At 46.2% G+C, this 18,044-nt stretch overlaps 1 protein-coding gene across 1 annotated transcript; it reads left to right on the top strand.

Moving 5' to 3' along the window:
• The first annotated feature begins 1,001 nt into the window (after positions 1 to 1,001).
• LOC137536696 (interferon-induced protein with tetratricopeptide repeats 5-like) lies at positions 1,002 to 7,585 on the top strand. Its single transcript, XM_068258926.1, has 2 exons — positions 1,002 to 1,015; positions 6,142 to 7,585. Exons 1-2 carry the CDS (start codon positions 1,002 to 1,004, stop codon positions 7,583 to 7,585), a joined length of 1,458 nt encoding a protein of 485 aa, XP_068115027.1.
• The last annotated feature ends 10,459 nt before the right edge of the window (positions 7,586 to 18,044 follow it).

Raw genomic sequence — 18,044 nt, 5'->3', positions numbered from 1 at the left:
CCTCAGAATCTTGGTCGTTCATTGCACTCCCTTTCTGCTGCCGAGCCTTTTTAGTTGTATTACTGGGTTTGGTCCTCAATGTTCGTTTTCTCGAGTTACTGTTATATTGGTCTGATTCGGACTCTCCAGGGTCACTGGATTCTGTTATCCTTGATCGAGTGGATTCATCATCTCCTCTTTCATCCTCTTTTTTATCAACTCCTTTATCCGGTCTTGGTTTCTGCGGCAAATCTCTCGGTTTTTTGGGCCTTCTATGGATGTTGTTCCCCTTTGGGTTGCCTCTATGGCTCCATCTATATGCCCTTTTTAAGTTATAATCTGTGCGATCTCTATCTAGCTTTTTCTTTTTGTTATTGACTATCTCAGTTTCCACCACTTTGATGTCCCTTTTCAGCTTGGTCAAGAAAGGTTCCACCAAGCTACTCCGATCAAATTCATTAATTTTAGTTTGTAGGTCTGTAATCTTAGATCTTGTGGCAGACAAAAGTTTCTGATCCAAAGTTATCAACATATCGACAATGATCCGGGAGCACCTCCCTAATCCATCCTCCCATTTATCTCTATCCACTGTTTCCAGCTGCCACGAGGGAAAGATTTGCACTCTCAAACCTCTCGGAAAGATGTTTTCTTCCATATAATTCTCAAGACTCTTGATATTCCACCATGTTTTAATATAAAGGACATGTGTATCCTTCAAATCATTGCATAAGACTTTGAAGGCTTCAGGAGCCGCACCACCAACTCCAGAGGGCGCCCTGTCAAATAGTGCCTTCAATTGGTCAGACCATCCCCTTTCTAAAGATTCCAATAAATTTGCATTCATCTTTGTCAAGAAAAAAAGCTCTGAAACGAAATCAAAGAGATTTCACAACTAAACGTTATGCCACCAAGCAATGGTAGAGCTATTAGTTGAATCATCAATGTTCAATTGGGCTAAACTGCACAATGTACATCAAAAAGAAAAGGAACCCAATTAGAAATATTTTATATAAATCAGTAGGATGCTGAGAAAATCGTATCAGTGTAACAAATAATGTTTATTAAACTCTTGATCAGACATCACAATGTAATAAAAACAAATACTTAAAACCCCTGTCTGAATCCAAAGGTAATTGGAAATCCCAATAGCAGCAAATAAACATCTGGTGTCATCTGGTGCTGTCATTCTCCCCCGCTGCGGCTGCCTTCTCTGGTGGACTATTGTATTCACTGGGATGGAGGCTGCATGGTGGCTGTCTAGTTTGGGAGGAAATCGGTTGTTCGGTGGTGGGGGTTTGGCGGTGTCCAGAGCTTTCTGCTATTGCCAGGCTGGAGATGCAGGGGGAAAGTGCTGCTGCTGTGATATCTGGCGCCCTCTTCACAGGGGTGCCCCAGCCGCTGAGTGCAAATGTCCCAGCCATTCATCTCTCACTTTGCATTTTGCCGCTGCTATTCCCTGCATTGTGCACCCACAGAGGAAAGCGGGCTGTTGCCCATAGCAACCAGTAGCTCGGCTGCCACGGTGTGTGCGGCATGTTGCTGTGCAGCTGCATCTTCTGATTCTATCATGACATGATGGGGGGCCCAAATCAGTTACTTTGCTTAGGGCCCCATTTAGCCTTAATCCGGCTCTGGCTTGACCCAATACTCCATGGGATCAACAGGGGCATCGCTGTCAAGCCCGCTGTAGGACCCCATGTAGTCAGCCACCATGCGGGTCAGGCGCTGGCTGTGACCGGAGGAGGATGCTGCTGCATGCACCTCCTCTCTAGTCACTGCTGGAGCCTCTACAGTCCTGTAGAGCTCGTTGCTGAGAGACAGCAGGTCTGTGGGGCGCTTGCTGCTGGATGCAGGCACCTGCTGCTGCCTCTGTGCTGGCTGGACAGTGGGGGTGGAAGGCTGGGGGAAGGCTTCCTCCAAGCGCTCAACAAGGGCCTGCTGCAAGCTCCTTATTTGTTGCGCTGGGTCTCCTCCTGCAGGAGGCAGGAACTGGCTCAACTTCCCCTTGAGGCGCGGGTCCAACATCATGCTGATCCAGATGTCCTCCCTCTGCTTCATCTGGATCACCCTGGGGTCCTTGCGCCGGCACGTCAGCATGTGCGCTGCCATTGGGAAGAGGCGGGCCACGTGTGCTGGCACATCGACGGCAGTGCTGTCCTCATCCTCCTCCTCTGCCGCCTCATCCTCTCTCCACCCCCGCACCAACTCAGCTGCACTGTGCTGATCCCCCTCATCAGCAGCAAGGTCAGGGACCTCCACCAAGTCCTCCTCCTCCTCCCCCTCAGAGCAGGACTGTGCAGCTGCATGCCGCTCCTGCTGGGCCAAGGCTGCCGCTCCCTGTTCCAGCAAAGCATCGAGGGCCCTGTTCAGCAGACAAACCAGGGGCACCCACTCGCACACCATAGCATGGACCCTGCTCACCATGTTGGTGGCCTGCAGAAAGGGAGCCAGCACTAAGCACACCTGCTGCATGTGCCCCCAGTCATCATCGGGGACGATGGACGGGATGTTGCTGGTCTTGTCCCTTTTCTGAGCGGCGGACACAGTGGCCAGGGCAAGGTACTGGTTGACAGCGTGCTGCTGTTCAACCAGACGCTCCAACATCGCCAGGGTGGAGTTCCAGCGAGTTGGAACGTCAAGGATCAGCCGATGGCGTGGCAGCTCCAGCTCCTTTTGCAGGAGGCTCGCAGAGGCTGCAGGCGAGCGCCGGAAGTGACGCACATTCCTTGCCGTTTCCAGCAGTTCTCCCATCCACTGGTAGGTGCGCAAGAACTTCTGCACCACTAGGTTCAGCACGTGGGCAAGACAGGGGATGTGGGTCAGGTTTCCCCTGTCGATCGCGGCAACCAGATTGGCCCCATTGTCGGCCACCACCTCTCCGACTCTGAGGCCTCTGGGGGTCAGCCAAATCCTCTCCTGCTCCTGGAGTTTGGCCAACACATGGGTTGCCGTCAGTTTGGTCTTCCCAAGGCTGACCAACTGCAGCAGCGCTTGGCAGTGGCGTGGCTTCACGCTGCTGCTGAGGCGGGGGGGTTGGCCAGGTGTGCTGGAGGATGGCAGAGGATCGGAGGAACCTGCTGCAGTTCCCCTGACCCTGCGGGGTGGCACCACCCACTGTGTTGCTGCTGCTGCTGTGCCCGCTGCTGCTCTCCCATCCTCACCCCCTTCCACCAAGCTGACCCAGTGGACAGTGAAGGACAGGTAGCGGCCTGTCCCAAAGCGGCTGCTCCAGGAGTCCATGGTGACGTGGACCCTTTCACCAACCGCGTGCTCCAGCCTTCGCTCCACATTGGCCATGACAAAGCGGTGCAGTGCAGGCATGACCTGGCGGGCGAAGAAGTGTCTGCTGGGGAGCTGCCAGTCTGGGGCTGCACAAGCAAGCAGCGCACGCATGTCGCTCCCCTCCTGCACGAGCGTGTACGGCAGGAGTTGGGAGCACATGGCCCGTGCCAGCAAGCCGTTCAGCTGATGCACGCGACGGCTGCTGGGAGGCAGAGTCCTAACCACCCCCTGGAAGGACTCGCTCAAAAGGCTCTGGCGTTGCCTTTTGCTAGCACGGGAACCAGCGGAGACAGCAGAGGAGGCCACTGAGGACTGGCTGCCAGAACAGGCCTCAGTGTCGGCAGCAGGAGTTGCAGAGGGGGGAGGAGCAGTGCGTTTCCTCACTTCTGCTGGTGCTGCTGGAGGAGCAGGAGGGCGGGTGGCTGCTGTTGCTGCTGCTGCTGCTGAAGGCTGTGCAGTGATGGGTGTGGTGCCACTGCCAGCACCAGATGCCTTCAGCCTCTGGAACTCCTCATGCTGGTGGTAATGTTTAGCAGCAAGATGGTTGATGAGAGAGCTGGTGCTGAACTTTAAGGGGTCTGCACCTCTGCTCAACTTCCGCTGACAGTGGTTGCAAGTGGCGTACTTGCTGTCAACTGTGGGCATGGTGAAAAATTGCCAGATTGGTGACAAGAAAACCCCCCTACGGCCTGGAGCCGCTGCTGCCTGTCTCCCTGTGGTGGTTGGGGGGGGGGAGGGGCTTGGGTGCGGCTGGTGGTGGTACTGGCAGATGCTGCTGCTGCTGCTGCTGAGCCTGAGACACCAGCAGGCTGTGGGACCTGCCTACTGCTGCCAATGCTTGCAATGATGCGCCTCCTTGCAAGGCCCACAAGCGCATCCTCCTCCTTCTCCTCCTCCTCAGAGCTGCTGATGATGACATCCCCAGGTGCTGGTGGTGGCGGCACCCAGTCTTTGTCTGTCACCACGTCATCATCATCATCATCATCCTCCCCCTCCTGAAACATGTCCTGCTGGGATGATGACCCCCCAAACTCCTCTCCTGATGCATGGATGGGCTGCTTGACTGTCGCCACAGTCTTGCTGTCCAATCCCTCATCCCCCAAAGTGCCCATCAGCATCTCCTCCTCCAAATCGCCAACAACAGCAGACAATTGACTCATGATGCCTGGGGTCAAAAGACTGCTGAATGACAGATCGCCAACTGACGGTGAACTGGCCTCCTCCCCAGGCCCTGCTGGGCGGCTGCTGCGAACAGGGGTGGTGGTGGTGGTGGTGGTGAGGGTGGAGGCCTCGGATGCAGAGCTGATGGCGGGCTGCTCATCCTCCATCATCAGTTGCACCACAGTGGCTGCATCCTTTTCCTCAATGGGACGTTTCCGACCCGGCTGGAGGAAAATAGGAGCAGGTACTACACGCTGCTGCTGCTGTGTCTCTGCAGCGTGAGTTGCTCCTGCTGGGAGGCGCCCAAGGCGTCCACGGCCAGTGGCTATAGGCGGAATGTTAGCCACTGACGCAGCTGCTGCTGCTGCGGAACTGTGCATGGTGGCACGGCCGCGGCTAGCCACAATGCTGCTCCCTCTCCTCCTGATTCCCTTGCTGCCCTTCCCCTTGCCCAAACCACGCTGGCTGCCACTTCCAGACATCTTAGATGTTTTGGGCGTAAACAAAAAAGTTTTTTAAAAGGGCGGGTGAAAAAGTGGGGTACTTTAATGGAGTGGGTTGGTGGGTGAGGTGACACTAATCACTAAGTGATTAGATCGCTAAGTGATTACTGGTACAGTACAAATACAAAATACAAAAGTTAGGAATCAGTAAGTGTGAACAGTGAACAGTGAGTGTGTCCCCTAGTTAGTACACTAGCTAGAAAATACAATAATCAGTAGTAATCAGATTCAGTAGAAGGAAATAGAGAGTGTGTACACTACAGACAGTGCACGCACACACACACGCAGGAGCTAGCCCATGAACAGTGACTGAGTGTCCCTCCCTAGTACAGTAAGAACTAGAAAATACAATAATCAGATTCAGTAGTAATCAGATGATTCAGTAGAAGGGAATACTGTGTACTGTGTACACACTACAGACAGTGCACACACACACACACACACACACACACACGCAGGAGCTATGAACAGTAACAGTGAGTGTCCCTAGTACAGTATACAAAATACAATAATCAATCAGTAAGTAAAGGACAAGACAGGGTAGAATAAACAGCAGAAACACTGGTATAGATGAGAAATAAACTAACAGAGGACAGGAGGACAGCTGCCCACACAGGCAAGGCCCTGAGGCCTAAAGCTGTGTAAGCTTACCTGCAGCAGCAGCTGTCTCTATGTAACACACAAGCTACTAAATAAAATACAATCTCTATCTAGCTAACAACAATATAGGTGTATAGAGCAGGTGTATGTGAGCAAAAACGCTAGGTAGTTGACCACTATAGAGCACTTGCTAAGCCAAAGCACAAAGGAGCAGATCTCTCTCTGTACAAAGTCAGGCAAGGACGGAAAAAACGAACATGGCGGCCGCTATTTATAGGGTAGGGGCTGGCCAGGGTCCCCCTCTGTGATTGGCTGCCGTCAGAGGGCCTGGGAGCCCTCTGATTGGCTCTAAGGACATCAATCTGGGCTATGACGCTATTCGAGCTCGGTATTCGAGCTCGAATAGCGCTGTTTGCTCGAATAGCTCGAATAGTGAGTGGGCTATTCGAGTTCACTCGAATAGCCCATTCGAATAGCTGCAGCTATTCGAGCTCGGTATTCGAGCTTGAATAGCTGAAAAAGAGCTTGAATATTCGAGCTACTCGAATATTCGAGCTCTGCTGAGCACCACTGTCTATTTCTACTTACTGTATAAATAATTATGTTTCTATTACAGTGGCCCTTCCAAAGTTGCTTTGAAGTCCCATTTGCTGCAGTTAAAATGCCATTTTACATGGCAACTTCTAGAAAAGGATGGTGATGTCAATGAAGTGAAGGAAGGACTGGACTATCAGCTAAAATATTTGGACACCAAGAACAAGTATATGGTGTATAATCTACAGGCGTACATTATGCACGTGAAAGGCGATTACACAGAAGCCATCCACAATTTAAAGAATGCAGAGGAGAAAATTCAAGAAAGTAACTCAGATGGAACAGGCAAAAGATATCTGGTGACTTTTGGGAACTATGCCTGGGTGTACTACCACATGAAACAATATGAGGATGCTCAGAAATACATAGACAAGATAGACCATATTTATGAAGAGCTCAAGTATTTACCACTTGGTACAGGCAATATTGCAGAGATTTATGGCGAACAAGGGTGGTCACTGATGAAATTTTGTAATAAGTATTATGAGAAAGCCAGAGAATGTTTTGCAAAGGCTCTTGAGCTAGACCCAGAAGAACCTGAGTGGCATTCTGGCCATGCCACAGCAGTTTACCGCATAGAAGCTGTACACTTCGTGCAATGCCCTGCTTCCGAATGCAAATCACTAGAGTTACTGCTGCGTGCTGTAGAAGTAAATTCAAAAGATGCTGTTTTGAAGGCACTTCTTGCTTTAAAACTCCAGGACTTACAAAGAGAAGAGGAAGGAAGAAAATATATAGACAAGGCTCTACAACAAGCCCCAGACCTTCCCTACCTTCTACGCTATGTGGCCAAGTTTTACAGAAGAGGTGGGATGGTAGATGAAGCATTGGCTGTCTTACAAAAGGCCTTAGCCCTTATGCCAACATCCGGCTTTCTTTACCACCAAATAGGCTTGTGTTACAGACAGAAAATGTTTGACGCAAAGAAAAACCTTCCAAGCCAATACGCAAACACTGAAGAAATTGTCGAATTTATTAACAAGGCAATTTTTCACTTTGAGAAGGTGTTGGAACTCAAGAAAACATTTGTGTATGTGCACACAGACCTGGCAAACATGTACTGGGAGGCAAGGGAGTACCAGAAGGCAGAGGACATGTTTAAAAAAGTCCTTAAATTCCCTAATCTTACCAATGATGAGAAGCAGCAGGTCCACCTGAGTTATGGCCGCTTCCAAGAGTATTGCATGAAATCCCAAGCCAAAGCAATAGAGCATTACAAAGAATGCTTCCAGATACCAGATACCGGCAAAACCAGGGAATTCAGTGAGAAAGCATTGAAAAGATTGGCCGAGAGGAAGATAAAGGTTTACCCTCCTGATGCTTCTGGATTTGGTTTGCTTGGCTTTGTCTATAAGAATAATGACAAAATAGCAGATGCAATTGAATGTTATGAACTAGCTTTGAAATATGATCCAGACAATGAAGAATATCTCAGTGAGATATGTAATTTGAAGCTAAAAATATGAACAACAGCCAATCTGATGAGTCAGATAGACTTCTCAAAATGGATAGCAAAGGGGATTTTAAATCTGAATGACATATGGGCAGGTGATCGAATATTACCATTCGAGGTCATAAAAAAAAAATATTCACTAGAGAATAATCAGCTTTATACGTACCTTAGGTTACAACATTGGGTTACCAGTAATAAGCTTTCTTTCCCTACTCTTCCAGTGGACATTGCTAGACTCCTTAAAAATTCCAAAGTGACGAAAGAGGGTATCTCCATATGGTACAAATCAATCTTATATGAATCAAAAGAATGTCTTAACAAGTACCTACGCATCTGGTCCTATGACCTTCATACAACATTAACTTTGAGCGATATGCAAAAAGCTTTACAAGAGGCAAAAAGATTCTCAAAATGCATCTCCCACTGGGAATGTCTACAAAAATATATCTTAAATGATTCATTACCCCTAGGAAAGTAGCAATGTTTGATACCCACACGTCTCCCCTGTGTTGGAGGCAGGGCCGGCCCGCTCATGAGGCGGGGTGAAACTTTTGCCTCAGGCGGCAAAATTCCAGGGGCGGCACCCACCCGTCCGTGAGTGCGGGGAGCCGGCCGCCGAGCTGGAGGGGTAGCTGGCAGGACGGGGGTATTGGGCCTAGCGGCGGGGAGGGGGGTCGGACCCCCCCCTCCCTCGCCTGGGTCCCCCGTGCTCCGCTCCCCTCCAGCCTTAAATACAAGCAGCCGCTATGTGTAGGAGGCACGGGCGGGTAGGACTCACCTCTTCCTCGTTCCAAGCGTGCGTTCCACTGACGTCACTTCCTGCAGCGTTGCAGGAAGTGATGTCAGTGGAGCGCACGCTGGGAAGAGGTGAGTCCTCCCCGCCCGTGCGTCTTACACATAGCGGCTGCTTGAATTTAAGGCTGGAGGGGAGCGGAGCACGGGGGACCCCGCCGCTAGGCCCAATACCCCCGTCCTGCCAGCCACCCCTCCAGCTCGGCGGCCCCCCAGAGCGCGCCCCCCACCGGGGGGGGGGGGGGGGTGGCGGCGGAAATTTTTTTTTTGCCTCAGGCGGCAAATAGTCTAGGGCCGGCCCTGGTTGGAGGGGATGTGGCCATATAGGTTCCTTAGCTCACGTACTGTGGAGCTGCCCAAAATTAAATTCTTTATGGAGCAATATCCAATGTAAAATTTCTAATGTATTACAACAACCATACAGGCTGAAACCAAGCCTCTTACTTCTCAATACAGGTCTGGACCAAATACAAATAAACTATAGAATGAGAATATTCCATCTACTTGCAGCCACAAGGCACCAACTGCTGTCTAACTGAAAAAGCTCAGAGGTACCACCATCTATCACGCAAATCCTTAATCTCTCTGCTTATAATTTAAAATTGGAGAAACTGATCAGATCTAGAGCCCAACAAGCAGATTATAGATACCTATTAGAATTTCCTGACAGCATTAATAAGGACTATGTACAATCAGCCCCTTCAAATGACTGATACGCACACTAAGGAGTGTTAAGGCAGGATAAATAATGGAGGTAAAGGCAATTAGTTGCTCTAACTCTATACATTTTTAATAAATTACAATGTTTAGGGCATGAAGGAATCCACAAGTGGTTACATGAAACTGCAGTTTTGGGTTTATGATAAGCTACACCATTTGATTTTCCTATATTTGTTAATTGTTGTTATGTTATGTTGTTCACCAAGGCTTATACATTTCTTCTTAGGTACCTAGCATGTCAAAAGTGTTACTAAGAATATATTACATATGCTTGGCAATGCCAGAATGGGACAATACAAAGACTTTAGGCACTCTTGATGTTTTATTGATCCTTTGCGGACTGTGTGATACAGCACACACGTCTTTATAAGGCATACAACTGTTTTCTATGTGACTACATTTGTCTGTATTTGAAAAACTTTAATAAAATTTCAAGTTATAAAAAAATATATATATATATATGAACGACACATTCAATAATAAAGGACAAGGATGATTTCATGCTCAGATTCATTGATTATTCAGAATTTCTAGTTAGTTTACCAGATGTGGAAGAACCCAAGTCATCCAAAAAAACATGAATTGGATCATTTAAAGTGTTATAAGTTGGCTAATGTTTACAGACGTCACCATTGTTATAGTAGAACATAGTGGGGATGCACAAATGCCAGTGGTTGTGTTGTTACAGTCATGTGAAACACCCACAGCGGAAACAGGAAATGTCGGTGCCCGCTAATGGCAAACGTTTTGGTGCAGCCGTGGGGAGGGGGGGGGGCGGATGTGGGTGTTGGCGCGAGCACTGGGGCAGCACCCACAATGCAAAATGCAGTTACACATAGTGAGCCCTGAATTTTGCAGACATCTACATATGTTAAGGAGAATAGTGGGTGCAAGCTACAAAAAGAATTGTTCTTTTTTAAAAATACAAAGAAAAATGGTTTTTAAATTGTCATTTTTCTGAGTTTAAAAACCATTTTCCTTGCATTTTTAAAATATATTTTCTTTAAAAACTACACGGTCTTTTTGAAAAAAAAAAATTCTACTTGTATCCACAATTCTCCTTAAAGAGGAACTCCAGCCTAAACAAACATACTATCATTAAGTTACGTTAGTTATGTTAATTAAAATAGATAGGTAATATAATCTCTTACCCACACTGTTTTAAAAGAACAGGCAAATGTTTGATTTCATGAGGGCAGCCATCTTTTTGGTTGAAAGGAGGTGACAGGGAGCATGAGACACAGTTCCAACTGTCCTGTGTCCTGAGCACCTCTCCCAGTTGCTAGGCAACGTGAGCAACAACATAGGAAATCCCATCATGCTCTGCACAGCATCAGGGGAAAAAAGCCCGGGCTTTTTTTCTTTGATTGGTGGAGCTTAGTTAAAAATGCAGCAAAAAATGATGCTTTGGTAAGAAAAACAAAGTTCTGATGCTGTGAAACTGTTAAAGAAACAACAAGCCTTTTCAGTTCTGCTGAGTAGATTTTTAGTCCGGAGGTTCACTTTAACATAGGTAGCAATTCTGGTAGCAATAGCATTTATAGGGGCTTTGCTATTCACTGCTAAAGTCGGAACAAAATTATGCATAAATTACATGTAAATTAATTCGCAATTACAAATGATTATTCAAAGTCAATTTAATTAACAATTTGTTATTACGTATAGGTGTAAATGCGAAAATGTATGTGTAATTTTGCATAATCATAATTAGCTGATTACGATCCTCACTACGATCATCATTAGCAGTGCAAGAGCAGAATATGGGTAAATTTAGAGGCACCCTTTTGTCATGTACACCCCACAGCAACAACATTTTCTTTTTTAATAATTTAACCCCTTCAGGACCACTGTGCTTAACCCCCCCTAAAGACCAGGCTGTTTTTTTATTAATTGGCCACTGTAGCTTTAAGGCCAGGATGCAGGGCCATGCAACACAGCACACAAGTGATTCCCACCCCCCTTTTCCCCCCACCAACACAGCTCTCTTTTGGGGGGGGGGGGTCTGATCACTCCACAGTTGTTTATTTTTTTTATAAATATTTATTTTATTTATTTTTGAATAAAAATGGCTTTTTTTTATTTTAATTCCCCTGCTCCCTCCCCCCGCCAGCCAATCAGGGTGATCAGCTGTCATAGGCTTCAGCCTATGACAGCCAATCACTCCCCAGCCTCAGGAGGGGACAGCCGTGTCACACGGCTGTCCCCAGCACAGTGCTGCTGCCGATCGCAGTGTTGTACATGTAAATAGACGACAATTACGCCGTCTAACAGTCTTCTGAGCGGCGATCGCCACTCTGAGACTGAAGAGGGGGTGGAGCATCCTTCGCGCGATCTCCTGCAAACTGCAACCCCAGGACTTGACGCCATGGGCGTGGAGCGGTCTTAAGGTAGTTAAGGCTTTTGTAGATTTATTTAAAGCAAATATTTGCTGTGGGTGCTGCATGAGATGGTAATAGTGCAAATTATAATTTGCCAGCCTTTCAGTAATCCTCGCTATAGTCTGATATGATGCAAGTAAAAGCTGCAGTCATCTGCCACCAAATAGCAGAAACCCACTTTTGGGTTAATGGAACACTTATATTCTTTAGTGCTCTCTGAGAATCATTAGCTTCAGTGAGGGTGAATTTCCATTTGTTGTGTGTGTTTCTGCACCTGAGCAGACATGAAGATCACATTACAACTGACAGACCACTGCAAATCAGTACTTTGTTTCCATTTACTTTTTTTGTTGAAGGAAAAAAGAAATGATAGAATGTGCTCGTTTGTTCATTGATAACTATATAGAGAACATGCATGTTACAAGGGAAACTAAAACATATGATTTGAAAGTGCACACAGAAAAAAAGACTCAGTCTAATGGAAATTTAGCTTAACTCAACCTTATAGAGCAGTCATAAATTCAAACAGGATTCCTCTTAAAGTGGTCTGAAAGTCAGCATTTCTACTTTGCTCTAAAATATTCCTCACAGCTTGAAAGCTACTATCCCAGAATTTTTTTTAAGCAAAACATCACTGAAATGGTTAAAAAAGCACTTTGTCCTGCTATTCAGCTTCAATCCACATCCAAACTGGAGATAACAGTATCTTTGTTTGCATTTAAATGTTGATACATGGGTATAAACACGGTGTAACAAGTGAAAAGGAGCTCTCTGTGAAGCTCCCTGTGCTTCAAGCACACAAACAGCTCAGAACAGCTAATTAGAAGATGTTAATATATAATAAAAAGCAGTTTGAATAAAATGCAATGGCAAGTTTCAGGGCAAGATAAAGTAAACTTTGGAAACTTGTAATTCGTAAACAGACAATATTACTTATGCACAAAAGCAAATATAACTGTGTCAGTAATAAAAAGTAGAAAAACACATTTTTATTGAATGTTATGTCAGAGTTTCAGACCACTTTACGTTTGTAAGAATTATCTTAAGTAAAGGTTTTTACTTTCTATTTTAAGTGGCATTTATTTGTTTACTACGGGGCTGATTCACAATTCTACGGTAAAACTTCAGTGCGCACGTAGAGCACAGCAATATTATCAGTACTATTTTAGAGTGGTGTGCATTGCCTGATTTGTGCAACCCGGGGTACATGGGTAACGCAAGCATTACCGATGTACCACGGGCTGCACTAATTGCACAACGCGCACTACAGTTCTGTTAGCATCGCTAAAATTGCCGTGCGTTAGGTGCACACTTCAGTTTTACTATAGTATAGTGAATCAACCCCTATGAGTTTTTGCACATCCCTTGTAATATATGTAGTGATTTGATTTATTATTTAGAGATATAATTCAACAAGATTTGTATGAAATGAAAAAAAAATATACAGTACAGACCAAAAGTTTGGACACACCTTCTCATTCAAAGAGTTTTCTTTATTTTTATGACTATGAACATTGTAGATTCACACTGAAGGCATCCAAACTATGAATTAACACATGTGGATTGTGGAAGTATAGTACATAACCAAAAAGTGTGAAACAACTGAAAATATGTCATATTCTAGGTTCTTCAAAGTAGCCACCTTTTGCTTTGATTACTGCTTTGCACAATCTTGGCATTCTCTTGATGAGCTTCAAGAGGTAGTCACCTGAAATGGTTTTCACTTCACAGGTGTGCCCTGTCAGGTTTAATAAGTGGGATTTCCTGCCTTATAAATGGGGTTGGGACCATCAGTTGCGTTGTGGAGAAGTCAAGTGGATACACAGCTGATAGTCTTACTGAATAGTAACTGTTAGAATTTGTATTATGGCAAGAAAAAAAGCAGCTAAGTAAAGAAAAACCAGTGGCCATCATTACTTTAAGAAATGAAGGTCAGTCAGTCCGAAAAATTGGGAAAACTTTGAAAGTGTCCCCAAGTGCAGTCTCAAAAACAATCAAACGCTACAAAGAAACTGGCTCACATGCGGACCGCCCCAGGAAAGGAAGACCAAGAGTCACATCTGCTGCTGAGGATAAGTATATCCGAGTTACCAGCCTCAGAAATCGCAGGTTAACAGCAGCTCAGATTAGAGACCAGGTCAATGCCACACAGAGTTCTAGCAGCAGACACATTTCTAGAACAACTGTTAAGAGGAGACTGTGTGAATCAGGCCTTCATTGTAGAATATCTGCTAGGAAACAACTGCAAAGGACAGGCAACAAGCAGAAGAGACTTGTTTGGGCTAGAGAACACAAGGAATGGACATTAGACCAGTGGAAATCTGTGCTTTGGTATGATGAGTCCAAATTTGAGATATTTGGTTCCAACCACCGTGTCTTTGTGCGACGCAGAAAAGGTGAACGGATGGACTCTACATGCCCGGTTCCCACCGTGAAACATGGAGGAGGAGGTGTGATGGTGTGGGGGTGCTTTGCTGGTGACACGGTAGGGGATTTATTAAAACTTGAAGGCATACTGGACCAGCATGGCTACCACAGCATCTTGCAGCGGCATGCTATTCCATCCGGCTTGCGTTTAGTTTGTCCATCATTTATTTTTCAACAGGACAATGACCCCAAACACACCTCCAGGCTGTGTAAGGGCTATTTGACCAGGAAGGAGAGTGATGGGGTGCTGCTCCAGATGACCTGGCTTCCACAGTCACCAGACCTGAACCCAATCGAGATGGTTTGGGGTGAGCCGGACCGCAGAGTGAAGGCAAAAGGTCCAACAAGTGCTAAGCATCTCTGGGAACTCCTTCAAAACTGTTGGAAGACCATTTCAGGTGACTACCTCTTGAAGCTCATCCAGAGAATGCCAAGAGTGTGCAAAGCAGTAATATGTCAGAATATGACATATTTTCAGTTGTTTCACACTTTTTGGTTATGTACTATACTTCCACATGTATTAATTCATAGTTTGGATGCCTTCAGCGTGAATCTACAATGTTCATAGTCATGAAAATAAAGAAAACTCTTTGAATGAGAAGGTGTGTCCAAACTTTTGGTCTGCACTTTATATGGAAGTATAAAATAAATTCCATGAACTTTCACATTTTTGTATTTTTTGTACACAATTTGCTTTACTGCTAAATCTTTGCTGACCACTTAATATCCCAAACACATGCTGTATATGTTGATAATGTATGCAATAGAGGTGAAATCCGCTCACCCTCTGTAGCTAGGGCAGTGCGGAGACTAGGCGACTCAGACCCAAAAGAACTGAAGAAAAAAGTGGGTTCCACGCAATGCTGTTCCATAATTGCAAAATGCCTTTATTGATGTAAAAACACACAGCCCGGTCACTGACATGTTTCGGAATCACAATGGTCCTAATCATAGTGCAAGTTCCCAGTGTGATACACAACGACGTGTATATGTGCAGTACCAATCCCCCCTCCAAGTACTCCAAGGGACACACTCAAGAGAGAGAGGAGGAGAGGGAGGTCAAAGATAAAATTGGGTGCTCCCCATATATATCTAAAAACTAGTAAAAAATATGACAAAGGAAATTAATGTATAAGAACCAAGAAAAGAAAAAAGATGATAATGCATGCCTAATAGTAATTCTAAGCACTGCTATTGATGTCTTGAATCCTTGGAAGTTATAAATAAAGGGAAATCTCTAAAGCATTATATCTTTTTGCTTCATTGGTAGACATTATAAATAAGATTTTCCTCATAGAGCTTGATTCACAAAAGGGTGCTAAGTGTTAGCATGCCTGTGAAAAGCCGCTTAGCATGCCTAAAGAGACTTTGCGTGCACTAATACGCGCACAAAAAGTTTGTGCGCACAAAGTTTAGCGCTGTGCGATGTGCGCAAAACGTCACACTGGGTTCGACTATAATGTTGCAATGGGTGCCCCTAAAACGTCACATCGGGTGTGCCCAAGACGTTTCGGGCGCACCCGGTGTGACGTATTAGGGGCACCCAGTGCGACGTTTCGCGCGCACTCCGCAGCGCTAAACTTTGCACGCGATCAATAAAAGCTTTGGCCGTGTTAACTGCTTATGAATCGAGCCCATAGAGGGTATTGCTGAAACATGATGAGTAATATACAGAACACTGAAATGGCACAAAATTTCAGAGGATTTTCTCTCTAAGGTGGTTACACACAGAGCCGGGACAAGGTCCTCCAGCACCCAAGGCTGAGACACCAAAGTGCACCCCTCCATCCCTCCCACTCCAGCTGTCACACTGATTGCTATTAGACTAGGAGGTGCCCCAGGCCCCCCAAACCACTCCCCAACACCTTAATCTCTAGTGATCTGGCTTGCAGTCACTGCCATGATTCCCCTTTTCGAATTTCTCTCTGCTTCAAACACAATAGGGGAATGATAGCGTGAGTTGTGCGCCCCCTCCTACACTGTGCCCTGAGGCTGGAGCCTCTCTCGCCTCTGCCTCGGCCCGGTCCTGTTACAGAGAGAGAAAGAGGTAGATTGAATTTAGAAATCATTAGTTCTGTGAATTATTGACCAATAAAATGATCATATCCTGAGTGATGGTCCATGGGCTTAATTCACTAAATCGTGATAACTCATATCACGTCCGGTTTCACGCACATTTTCCCGTTTGCGTGCGATTGCGAATTTGCGCGCGCTATCGCGAATTATCAAAAACGATATTGTTGGCGTGCAAAAATTCACATTTGTGCGCAATAACGATATCATTTTCACGCGCACGAAAACGGCCATGATATGAGTTATCACAGTTTAGTGAATCAAGCCCAATGTGTGAGAATAAAGAAAGAATGACTGGAAATGTTGGAAAATATATCTTCTTGGTATTTTTATGATCAGAATGTTGTAGTGTCTGCTTGTTTCTGTTAACCCCAAAAATACGGATTAGGAACAAGGAATTTTTTAGGGGTTAGACAAGTCTCATAACATACATCTAAGAACAGACAAGTAATATTAAAGGGGCACTACAGCGAAAAACTGTAAAATGTAAAATATGCGCAAACATATACAAATAAGAAGTACATTTTTTCCAGAGTAAATCTGACAGAAGTGACAGGTTTTGGACTAGCCCATCTCTTCATAGGGGATTCTCAGCAAGGCTTTTATTCTGAATAAAGATATTCCCTAAAAAGGATTTAAAGTGGCCGAGCAACTGCCATTCACTAAGTGCTTTTGAAAATAAATATATCTCTGAGAATCCCCTATAAAGAGATAGACTAGTCCAAAACCTGTCACTTCTGTCAGATTTCTACTACCTACTGTAAGTGACAGCAACATAGGAGAAAAGTAATTTATGGCTCATTGTACACTGGAAAAAATGTACTTATTTCTATATGTTTGCACATATTTTAAATTTTACAGTTTTTCGCTGCAGTGCCTCTTTAAAGAGACACTGAAGCGAGAATAATTCTCGCTTCAGAGCTCATAGTTTTAGAGCTCATAAACGCCGCTATCCCGGGGGTCCCTTCACCCCCAACCCTCCCCCCCCCCCGCAAAATCAACGACCAAATTGGTCGTAGATTTTGCTGCTGCTGAAGGCAGGGCTAACGGCTGCAGCCCTGCCTTACAGCGCATCTATCAGCGGCGCATCGCCGCCTCTCCACCGCCCCTCTCAGTGAAGGAAGACTGAGAGGTGCGGGGGAGAGGCGGAGATACGCGCTGACAGACGCGCGTGGGGCAGGGCTGCGGCGGTTAGCCCTGCCCCAATGCGAAAGCGCTCCCCCGCTGCACCGAGGGGGATTTGGGGATGAAGGGACCCCCGTTAAGCCGCGGGATAGCGGCGTTTTAGCAGGGGCACACATGCCCCTGCTATCTATGAGGTCTGAAGCGAGATTTATTCTCGCTTCAGACTCTCTTTAAGTTCTGCACATGCAAAGTGAGATGTGTGCAAGCCCAGAATATGAATGATGCAATGAGACAACAAGGAAAAGGATACCCTTAGAAATAGAGCTGCAACGCTGCTCAGTACCTTCAATGTGAATTTCAACCAAAATAAAAATCATAGCCAACACGAAGTAAACACTTTTCCAGCAGCCTTTACAAAAAGGCAAAAAAAACAAAACCTGCACGTGCAGTAAATCCCATATTCTTACTGACTGAAACCATTAAAGAGAGTCTGAAGCGAGAATAGATCTCGCTTCAGACCTCATATATAGCAGGGGCATGTGTGCCCCTGCTAAAACGCCGCTATCCCGCGGCTTAACGGGGATCCCTGTCCCCCCAAATCCCCTCCGTAATGCAGGGGAGCGTTTCCGCATTGGGGCAGGGCTAACCGCCGCAGCCCTGCCCCACGCGCGTCTGTCAGACGCGTATCTCCGCCTCTCCCCCGCCCCTCTCAGTCTTCCTTCACTGAGAGGGGCGGGGGAGAGGCGGCGATGCGCGTCTGAGAGACGCGCTGGGAGGCAGGGCTGCAGCCGTTAGCCCTGCCTCCAGGAAGAGAAATGTAGCGACCAAGTCTGCGACCAACTTTTGCGGGGGGTTAGTTGGGGGTGAAGGGACCCCCGTTAAGCCTCGGGATAGCGGCGTTTTAGCAGGGGCACACATGCCCCTGCTATATATGAGAGCTGAAGCGAGATTTAGTCT

Source organism: Hyperolius riggenbachi, chromosome 10 (genome assembly GCF_040937935.1).
Source record: "Hyperolius riggenbachi isolate aHypRig1 chromosome 10, aHypRig1.pri, whole genome shotgun sequence".
Lineage (NCBI taxonomy): Eukaryota > Metazoa > Chordata > Amphibia > Anura > Hyperoliidae > Hyperolius > Hyperolius riggenbachi.
This window is presented reverse-complemented; position numbering and strand designations above follow the sequence as displayed.